Raw genomic sequence first — 11,621 nt, 5'->3', positions numbered from 1 at the left:
ATGTTGCCCCTGCGTTTTTTAGCCCGAAGGGCATCACTTTGTAACAGAAATTGCCTTGGTCGGTCACGAATGTTGTTTTCTCCTCGTCTTCTGGGTGCATGAGTATTTGATTGTATCCTGAGTAGGCGTCCATGAAGCTGAGTACTGGGAATCCTAAGGTGTCGTCTACCAATCTGTCTATGTTAGGAAGTGGGTAGCAATCTTTGGGGAACGCTTTGTTTAGATCGGTGAAATCCACGCACATGCGCCATTTTCCCGAACTCTTTCATACCATTACTACGTTGGCTAACCATGCGGAAAACTGAAGTTTCCGAATGAATCCTGCCTCTAGAAGCTTTTGCGTTTCTGCCTCTGCTGCTTTTCTTCTTTCTGTCCCCAAGTTTCTTTTCTTTTGACGTATAGGTCGGGCGTTAGGATTGACTGCCAGTTTGTGGCATATGAAGTTCGGGTCAATTCCTGGCATATCTGTTGGTGTCCATGCAAAAAGATCGGTGTTGGCCTTTAATACGTCGATGAGGCCTTGTTTGTCTCCTGCAAGAAAAGCGGATCCGATGTTAGTAAATTGTTCGTCTCGGCCCAATTGTACCTTTTCTAGGTCATCCGTAGGTATAGGACGACTGTTGTCGCTTCGAGGGTCCAATTCGGCCAAGGTTGGGAGGCTTTCGAAATTGTACACCGAATGAATTCGAGGTGTGTTCTCCTTTTTTGTTGCTTTGAGACCTGCGTTGTAGCATTGCCTGGCCTCTTTGTGGTCAGCGTACACCGTCCCCACCATGTTATCCTACAAGGGAAATTTTACACAAAGATGGACCATCGAAACGATGGCCCCAAAGGCGTTTAGTGATGGTCGATCTAGGATAATGTTATAAGGGCTAGGACAATCAACTACTAGAAATTGAATATCTAATGTTTTGGAGTTTGGAGATTCTCCAATTGTCGTTCTTAGCCAAATATATCCTGATACCGATACCTTTTCCCCAGAGAACTCTACCAATTCTCCAGGTGATGGTTGCGGTGCATTGTCACTGAAATGCATCTTTTTGAAGGTTGAGTAGAACAAGACATCGGCGTTACTTCCTGGGTCGAGCAGGACCTTTTTTACTGTCAATTCTCCCATATGGATTGAGATGACGACCGGATCGTCTAAGTTCGGGCAAGGTGATTTGAAGTCGGCCGTACTGAAGTCGATACGGGAAGTTGGGGCCGAGGTTTGTGGTTCTGGACGAGATCCTTCCATCGTCATCATTGTTCGGTAGCTCCTTTTCCTGGCCGAGGTAGTTGCTCCGCCACCTGCGAAGCCACCTGAGATGTAATTTATTATTCCTTTGGATGGGGGTGTTTCCACCTGCTTTTACCAGGGTTCTTTTTCTTTTTCTGCGTCTTTTGTCATCTCCATTTGCTTTCTAAAGGAGATGTACTTGTCTAGAAGGCCTTGCCTTGCCAATCTCTTTAGCAGATCTTTTGCTACTACGCATTCATCTGCCGTATGGCCGAACTTCTGGTGGAAAGCGTAATGTTTGCTTCTGTCCACTTATTTTTTTATCCTGGTACGAGCTTGCTCTGATTGGCGGTTTGATCAACTTGTTGTGTAGGATTTCTTTAATTATGTCTTCTTTTTTGTGTTGAATTTCGTGTATGAGTCGAACTTTGGTGCTAGTTTAAATGATTTCTTGGGATCTTTGTTTATGGATCGGTGAGGCCTTTCTTCTTCTCTTTTAGTCGGCCTTTCGTTCTTCTGAGCTTCTCTGAGTTCTTCAATCTCTATCTGGCCTGTAGCTTTTTCTCGAAATTCCTCCAATGTTTTTGGTTTCGCCACTACTATCGCTTTTTGGAAATTCCCGGGATGAAGTCCGCTTTTGATGGCGTGTAACTGTACCTCTGGATTAAGGTCAGGGATCTGCATGGCTACCTCTGTGAAACGTGTCATGTACTCTTTTAAGCTTTCATGTTGTCCCTGTTTGATTGTGCTGAGATAATCTGAATCTCTTACGTAAATTTTGGAAGCTGCAAAATGGTTAGTAAATAGCTTTGCGAATTCGTCAAAGTTCGAAATGCATCCTTTAGGTAAATTAGAGAACCATAATAACGCGGTACCATCTAGAAAAGTGGGGAAAGACTGACACAAGATGGGATCTGAGTCACTGTAAAGAAACATCATGGACTCGAATTTCGTCACATGAATTTTAGGGTCTCGGATCCCCTTGTACGGTTTCAAGGTTGTTGGGAGAGTAAAATTCTTAGGCATTTCAAAATCTATGATTTCTTTGGAAAAAGGACATTGTCGTCGTCTTTCCCCTTTTGGAGGCGTTTCTCCTGTTTTCGCGTTTGATTCTACTTGGTGGTCTTCATGGGGGTGACTGTTGGCCTTCTTTTTGTCCTTATCCTCTTCACCGCTGTTTTATTTTGACGCCAATAACTCTGCCATACGCTTATTTTCTGCTAATAAGGCGGCATTAGCTGCCAAAAGTTCGGCGTTAGAGGGGTTGTGTTGCGGGGTCACCGAGTGATCTGTCATGGTTCGGCTACGTCCCTGCAAAGAGGAAGGACAAGAAAACAGCACAAGAAAAGTAAATGCTCGTTAGGTTAATGCTTAAAAAGTGAGGCGTTGCCCCACGGTGGGTGTCAAATGTTTTGGCAAGGATACTCTTCTCCGTGCTATACGTCGGTTCTTGAAGAGATGACCTCGTCTGTCACTTGGAGTATCTGCCTTGAACACGAACTCGAGCGTGTGGTACCTACAAAAAGGACTCCGACGTCCAAGTCAGTTGAAAACATCTCTTTAAAGTTCGCGTATGTAATTAAGTGGTTGCTGTATAGCTTGTTCGTACTTACTCATGTTGGTACCGTTTTTATAGACTTAGGGTTTGGACTGTTCAAGGGTTGGTTTGAGCGAATCTCGGCTTCAGCCGAAATTCTTGGGAAGTAACGTTTACATGATAAGCTTTCGTTTGACTGCAAGTTTGATTTTCCCAACGTGACCAAAATATAAGTCGATAAATTCTGAGTTTATAGGGTACGATACAAACGTAATACTTAGAAATATAATTATCTAGTTATGTGCTATGAAGCACGGATTCTCCTATGGTGCCGGCGTATCCGTGTCGGACACGAATCCGACACCGACACTCGACGGATACTTCAAACGAGCGTATCGGTGACGTGTCTTCTTGCGATACAGAATTTTGGTGAAGCTGTCATGAATCCGAACGAGTACGACCCGATTTTGTGGTTTTATGGCCCAATTAACCGATTTTTTTTTTATTTTAAAATATTTTAAAATAAAACAAATCAAAATTTAAATTTAAAAATAAAATAATTAATAGAAGCAGAGTTGATGACAATAGTCCAGATCTGAGTGAGGTTTCGTATTTATCTTTAAATGTACCAAACATAGAAGCGGTGGTATTTGCGGATAATGGACTTGGAGGAGAAAAAATTGATACATTTTCTATTAGCGAGATGGTAAGAGTAGATTAAAATTTTTTATTTTTTTAATAATTGTATAATTTTTAGACTTTTTTATGCAACTATATTTCCTCTTATATTTATAATATGATATTTTATTAATTTAATATATTATTTAAATTTTAATTCACAACGTATCCTAAACGTGTCGTATCCAATATTTTATAAAAAGAACGTGTCGACGTATCCGTGTCGTGTCGTGTCCGTATCGCGTGTCGTATCGGTGCTTCCTAGGTTATGTGTTTTCATCTTGTATTTTCCTTCTGTCTGTCTTAAAGATATTTAAAAAAATGAACAAATCTGACATATAGTATTTGAACTTCCAATATATTAGCAAACCTTACTAAAAGAAAATTCAGTAAAATGTTATCTAATGAAATCAGAATTGTGTTTAACTTGTACTAATGTAAGTCGTGTGCATATCATTTATCATGGTAATATGATATAGTGGAAGCTAATGTTTGCTTGGTGAAGTTTCCGATTTTGCAATGTGCTTCAAGTGAGTACTCATTCCTGTGACAAGATAATTTATGATTTATGGGTTCTGCTTCACTCTATTTCAACTAGATCCTTCTGATTTTTTCATAATAAAAATTGGAAATTATGAATTTCAGCATCATAATAATTAACGGAAGAATAAGATTCCAAAGACTGCATAGCAATTTGGGATTTAAATACACATTACAATTCACATACTCATATGATGACTATATGAGTGCTGTTTTATACATCATTAAGCACACACAGTATTAAAACTTAACAAGCAAAAGATCTGATCTGATGAATAAAGTTACAGAAGTATATAAAGGACAAAATGACAAGCAAGAAGACAATAGTATGAGAGTGATTTTCCTCAAATTGGAGGAGAAGAACAAAAACAAATCAAGGTAACTAGCAGATAATTTATCATCCAGCAGATGCATAACACCATAAGACTCAAATACAAATTATTGTTCACATACTTATGTGAGTGATGGTTTATTCATAATCAAACACACAAAAATAAAACTTTAAAAAAAAGAATGATTCAGCCATATGAAAGGAGAGGACGCTATAGTGGAGTCCTAAGAAAAGAACACTGATGAGTTTGGAAAACTCTAATTTAAATTGATGATGATCAAACATTATTAACATAATTAATTACAAAATTATTAATTAAAATCTTCATAATTACAATTGCTAATTTAATAATTCTGTTTGTGCAGGTTTCTATTGGGCCGAAAAATATTGGCTAGCCCAACTCATATACTCAGCCTTGATATTATATTGTTGAGATCATGATGGCTGAGATTATAGTTATACTTCTTGGGCCGAATAAAAAGAAAAGATCTGAAACCCAGTATGAAATCAAAATTCAGCCTTATGCAAATTAGGATATGAATGTTAGCTTAATTGTTTAGATGGGCCAGATTCTATTAACCTTATTGTTAGCCCAAATTGTTTTGGCTTGCTTGGTCTAAAACCAATTGAGAGAGAAAGCAAATTTTTTTTTTGCTTCATGCTTCCAACGGGTTCCATTTCCATCATGTGGTGGATTTCAAATTTTCTTTGCTTAAGTTAATTACCTTGGAAACATGAAAGAGAAAATGTCAAGTGATTTGATGGCAATTGAGTGTAGCTTACACGCTACTACACAAAGCATGGAGAGTTGCACCTAATTAATTTATCTAACACTCATAGCTTTGCTTTTCTTTCTCTTTCCTCTCTCTCTACTCTTTCTTCTTCTTTCGGTCATATCACAGAAACCATGGAAGCTAAGCCTAACCACCGAAAAGAAGGAGAAGCAAGTAACAAGACCATCACAATAATGGCAAGAAAAAGAAAACAAAAAGTATGCTGTGGCTGAGATTCTCATCACTTATGGTAAGATTTGGTGAAGATATTTCAGCTTCTCCATACCCAAAAATGGATGAAGAAGATTTCGGTCAGTAGAGGAAGATCCTTGGAGGGATGGCTTGTCTCTGTCTTTGCTCAACCACCACAGGAAGTAGCTACAGTGGCTACGTGATGGAAGAGGCAGAAGATTGGAGCAGATGAAGCTATCATCATCATGAAGCATCAAGGGCTAGAAGTCCGTCTTGGAGGGCAAGGTAAGATGGAGGGCTCGGATTGATGAAGATTGGTGACCAAGGAAGGACCAGAGGTAATTGCATGTTGGGTTTTACATTCGGTTTCCTCTCCTCTCTCTCTCTGGCCGAACCGGTTTCCATGAAGAAGAAGAAGATTAGCTTGGTTGGTTTGGTTTCAACCATGGAGGCTTCTCCCTATATATAAGGGTGAACAGCCAGGGCTTGAAGCAAGGAGTGAGAGTGCAAAGCACAGAGTTCTCATAGCTACCTAAGCTAACAGAAGTTCCTCTCCTTCAATGTTTTCTATTTTATAATTTTCTGTTTAATTTTGTCTGTCTTGAGTCTCATGGAAAAAGGCAAACAGTGAGGTTTGTATGAAAAAGCCATAGAGCGGAAAAAGGTAAAGAGTGCAAAATTAAAAGAAAAAGCCATAGATGTCCTTAGAGGTCCTTTGTACATCTGTTTGTGTTTTATGATTCTGTGGGAATCCCCTTGCAAGTTGGGTTAGCACTTAGCAGTTGAAAGCTTGGCAGTGACCAAGTCAAGTTCAGGATTGGAGTTTAGATTCTGTACTTGTCCCGGATAGGAAGGGTAGTTCCTAGGAAGAATTGGTGTTTGTAATCAAGAATGATTATAGTGAAATTCCATCATCTTTGTGATGGAGACTGGATGTAGGCTGCACTGCACTTAACAGCTGAACCAGGATATATCTGGGTGTGATTTTCTCTCTCTTCTACTCTATTTCTGTTTCTGCTGCACAGGAGATAAAACTAAAAAATATCTCGTGTCGGGTCACGAGATAAAAAGAAAAAATCTCGTGGCTAGGGACGAGACAAAAATAAAAAAGTCTCCAGAAGTTGTTTCAAAGACCAGCAAGTGTTATCAAGTGAAAAAGGGGCTAAGATTCAACCCCCCCTTTTCTTATCCACTGAAACCATCAATTGGTATCAGAGCTTGGTCTCAAAGAGATCAAGCTTTGCAGCTTGGAGAAAAGATCCTGATGGCAGAAAACAGTGGCTCAACTCTGGTGTTCTACAATCTGACAGAAGGACAGTCAAGCAACAAACCTCCTCTTTTCAATGGGAAGAACTACACCTATTGGAAGGAGAGAATGAAGATCTTTGTGCAAGCAGTGGATTACCGACTCTGGAAGATTATCTTGGAAGGTCCTCAGTTTCCAACCACTACAAGTGCTGAATGAGTAATCTCACTCAAACCAGAAGTAAGCTGGACCAAAGAAGATAGAAAGAAGGTGGAGCTCAATGCCAAGGCTATCAACTTGCTCAACTGTGCTATTAGCTTTGAGGAGTACCGATGGGTATCACGATGCACAATGGCAAAGAAAATCTGGGACAAACTTCAAATCACTCATGAAGGAACTACCATAGTAAAGAAGACAAGGATAGACATGTTGAACAGGGAATATGAAATATTCTCAATGAAGGAAGGAGAATCAATAGATGAAATGTTTGAAAGATTCAACATTATCATTGTTGGCTTGGATGCTATGGGGATTAAGTATCCTGATTCTGTGCTTGTAAGGAGAGTCCTAAGGTGTCTTACTAAAGAGTGGGAAAAAAAAGCCTTAATCATTTCTAAGAGTAGTGGTTTAGATTCCATGACATATGATAACTTGAGAGGAAATCTACTTGCTTTTGAAAACATTTATTTGAAAAAAGATTCAAAAAAGAAAGGAATTGCTTTTATATCTGTTTCTAACCCCCTGGATGATGAATCCAGTGATAATTTCTCTGAAAATGAATTTGTGTTGTTTGCAAAAAAATTCAGAAAAATGGTGAAGTTTAAGGAGAAAAACAAGGGAAGCAGCTCTAGGAAACAAAGGAAAGATCTCAGCAAGGTGATTTGTTACAACTGTAAAGAAACTGGGCATTTCAAGTCAGATTGCCCTAAGATGAAGAAAGAAGAAAAGCCAAAGAAGGGAAAGAAGAAAGGTCTGATGGCTTCTTGGGAGGACTTGGAAAACAATTCTGAAGATGATGAAGAATCCGAAACTAAGTCTCAACCATGCCTTATTGCAGACCACGTTGAACAGGTAGTCACCTATAACCCTGACACTGAAGCTCTTCATCTTATGATAGACCACCTTTCTAAAAAAATTAGATGCTTCTTGCTGGATAATCAAGAACTTGAACAACAAATCACCATTCTTAAAGCAGAAAATGGTTTTCTTAAAGAAAAACTAAGGGAGGCCGAAACTACTGTTGATCTTGTTGAAGAAAACAAGAAGTTAAAAGCCCAACTTAGGAGCTGTGAAAGTGATCATTCTGTTATTGCATATGTAAACTATTTTAAGGAATTAATGTTAATATATTTTTATGAAATGAAGTTTCTTAATTGAGAAGCAGATGATGCTCCTGAGCCACCATGGGTGGCACACTGGACACGAAAGAGACTGGTCAAGCGGATTGCCTTTGAGGCAAATAATGAAATGATAAATAAAAAAGACTCATTTTCCTTGAATTTTTGGTTCACGTGCTTCTAAATTATTGTGATAACTAAATTCTTTGGCATCATTTTGTTCGGAAATATTCCGTACTTTTCTTGTAATGTAATTTCTCACATCTTTTTTAATAAAATTTAGTTCACGATGACCACTCACTGCTGCTACAAATGACTGATATGTTTTACTCAGTCTGATTTTGGCTTTCTCGTTATTTTCAATGGTACAATGCACAAACATGCTTAGCTGCCTGTGTTGTTTCAGCATCTTTGTTCGATCTGGACAATAAGGATGTGAATGATTCAGAACAACTTTAAAAATGATCCAAAGACCAACGTCCTTCAATATATGTACATAAATCCTGGCTGGACAGTTTATTTCTGCTGAAAGGTTTGTCTTTAGAGTTGGAGATATCTTGAATTTCCATTTTCCCTCTCTACTACATGTAATTAATTGATTGTTAATTTCATCTCCCTTCTGAGTGGTGTTCCTTATTCTCGTAGAAAAACCAGCAAGTTCGGAATAATCTTTGTAGAACTTTTCAACTTCTTCGAGTGTCTTGAAAGTCATCCCAACCTTTGAGACAAATTGTTAGTTCATCGACAACACACCTAGATTGCAGAATAAACCGAAATAGTATCATACATAAGGATATTGTGTAATATCAAATGAACTGAAAAATATGCATTATATAAATTTAGAAAATCCTAAACAACACTGGTTTTAGCAAAGAAGCATGAAATTATTCATTATCACTTTATTCAATTACATTCCATTCCATTCAATTCAAAATTATTGATGAGTGAACCGAAATATTATCATACACAAGACCATTGTATAATAACAAATAAATAAACCGAAATAATGTGATCATAACAAATTATACATTATCACTTTATTCAATTGCATTAGATTCCTTTCAATTCCATTCAATCCAAAATTGTTAAAGAATGAATAATTCAAATCTCGTCCACTTGATTCGATTCGCAAGGATAATCCAAATCGCTCTCATCCAAATTTAAACTTGAATAATTCATTATTTTAATACAGAAGAATAATACATTCGATTTAGATGAATAATACACGGTTTGATTCGTAAATGCATATCTGAAGAAGAAAACAGAGGAGAAGACAACAAAATCGAAAATTTGAAGAGAAAATTTGGTGAAAAAAACGAAATTCTAAAGAGAAAGAGAGAAGAATCAGACGAAAACACAATGAAAACAGAGAAGAAAGCAAATTTTATGTTGAAGATAAATAAAAAAATGAAGGTTCATATTAAAAGTTTGTTATAAGTAAGTGGCGCGCGAGATTAAATTAGATAGATGAACTTGGTTCGGAAAATTATATGGATCCAGAGCATTATTGTTAAAAGTAACATATACATATTAATTAGTAGATAGCCGAATTTTTTAAAATATAAACAATTTTGTTAGCCTTTTTTAATGTTTTTAAATGAATTATTTATCATCTTTAACTTAGGAAAGATCTCCAATGAAAAAAAAACTATAAGAGAATTTCATGGGAACTATTTTAATTTTGTTTATGTTATAATTTAAAAATAATCAATATATGATAAATTAAAATTAATAAAAAAAGTTAACTTGTTTAATCTCATTCCACGGGCGGCCGACCTGACGACAACACACGAAAAGAGATAACACGCCACCAACAACCCTCACGACTATTGCTGGCGAGTTGGGGGCATTGTTACGGCCTGGACCAAACCATTTGCGGGCCGGCCCGACCCGAGCAGCACCTGACCCGAACGGTCAGGAGTGAGGCGCTTAGTCGCCGACCTGGACACGCGTCCCTGAGAGCTGTGCGAAGGAAGCATCGAAGAAGGTGGGCCTGTCCCTGCAGGGCCCACCTCTGACACGGTATATATGGGGAAGGTCCTACCCCTCTCCCAAGGTACGTCACATACCATTCATCCCTTTTTCGCCTGCACACTTTGCTGACTAGAGCGTTGGAGTGTCTTGCAGGTGACACCCCCCTCCTCACACGAAGTGCTCGAGACGTCGTCTACTCCAACCCGGTAACTTACGACCAGGCGAGACCTCCCCTCATCAACCAGGATACTAATTCGATCCGTCCGGTACCCGACCTATCGAACATTGGTGCCGTCTGTGGGGATCGCCTGAATGGACGTTGTACTGGACCCAGGAGGAACAGACCGCGAGACCGAGCGCAGAGGGGAAGCTTCCGTGGCTTTTTCCCGGGAGCGCATGAGGTCCCCTCCAAGACGAACCTCACGATCTCTCGAAATGCGCCCTTTCGGGGAACTGGCGATAACAGTGCCAGAATAATGCAAGAACTACGTCACATGATGCAGGACCTAGAGCGCCGGCTGGTAGACCGGGAACATCGCCAACAAACTCCCGAATCAAAGGGAGGAAGGACGCGCAAGAAGACGCCGCGACCCCATCATTTACACCAGGCACGAAAGGAGGCGCACCACAGATCGAAACCGCGAGGACACTCGTCGGGAGGACGACGAGGGAAGAACAGTGAGAACACGGGGACCAGTGATAATGGGCACAATCCAATTTCATCGTTCCATCCTCAAGGTCCGGCTGCCAAAGCACTTTGACAAGCCAACGGACATGAGGTACGATGAAACTCAAGACCCACAGGAGCACCTCACGACTTTCGAAGCCAGAATGAACCTGGAGGGAGTGGGAGACGAGGTAAGGTGCCGCACTTTCCCGGTCACCCTAGCAGGACCTGTAATACGGTGGTTTAATAACCTCCCGCAGGGCTCGGTGACCAGGTTTTTGGACATCAACCGCGCCTTCCTAGCCCAATTTACAACCAGAATCGCAAAGGCAAAGCACCCAATCAATTTACTTGGAGTGACTCAGAGGTCCGACGAGCCGACCAGAAAATACCTAGACTGATTCAACGATGAATGCTTGGAGATCGACGGGCTGACGAATTCGGTTGCTAGCTTATGCCTGACGAACGAACTTCTAAACGATGACTTCAGAAAGCACCTCACCATGAAGCCTGTATGGACAATGCAGGAGATCCAGAGTGTATCCAGGGAATACATTAATGATGAGGAAGTAAGTCAGGTCGTTACCGCCAACAAGCGGCAGCCCGCCTACAACCAAACCCAGCAGCACGGCATCGGGGAGAGACAGAAGGAACACGCCAGAGATGGCGGTCCGAGCAAGACGTCCCGAGCGTTTCCTTGTGTCGGGAAATTCACCAATTACACCCCCTAGATCGGTTGAGGCGGGTAAAGACGGTTGCCTAGCTTACTTAGTAAAGGACTCCTTTTGTTTAGCGGTCATAGATCGATTCTAGGTGGTTAACTTTTATACCCATATTCTTTGGAGTTACAGTTGGGTCCCATAAAGGTGTAGTAATAGAATCCCCTAGAAGGAATAAGAATTCAATCCCTTCATCTACGGCTTATGGAGACCTTTAAATAGTCCCTATTATAGAAGTTTACCAACAGATAGCCGAGAAGGGAATTCTGTCGAAACCCCGACCTCTGAAGGACCGGACCGGGGGAAACAAGAGCCTCTATTATGACTATCGCAAAGACCACCCGGTCTGAGGACCTCATAAGCGACCTGGGAAACGTGTTCACCTCCCTCCGACAACACGACATGAGG

General features: G+C 40.2%; 1 protein-coding gene across 1 annotated transcript; it reads right to left on the bottom strand.

Annotated features, from left to right (window-relative positions):
• Positions 1,604-2,158, bottom strand: LOC107614688. The gene has a single exon (XM_016316831.1). It carries the CDS (start codon positions 2,156-2,158, stop codon positions 1,604-1,606), a length of 555 nt encoding a protein of 184 aa, XP_016172317.1.

This window comes from Arachis ipaensis, chromosome B09, assembly GCF_000816755.2.
Source record: "Arachis ipaensis cultivar K30076 chromosome B09, Araip1.1, whole genome shotgun sequence".
In the NCBI taxonomy this organism is placed as follows: domain Eukaryota; kingdom Viridiplantae; phylum Streptophyta; class Magnoliopsida; order Fabales; family Fabaceae; genus Arachis; species Arachis ipaensis.
This window is presented reverse-complemented; position numbering and strand designations above follow the sequence as displayed.

Bases quoted from the DNA above. Each gene is read 5' to 3' on its own strand.
- LOC107614688 (XM_016316831.1), bottom strand. From the start codon at position 2,158: ATGATGTTTCTTTACAGTGACTCAGATCCCATCTTGTGTCAGTCTTTC.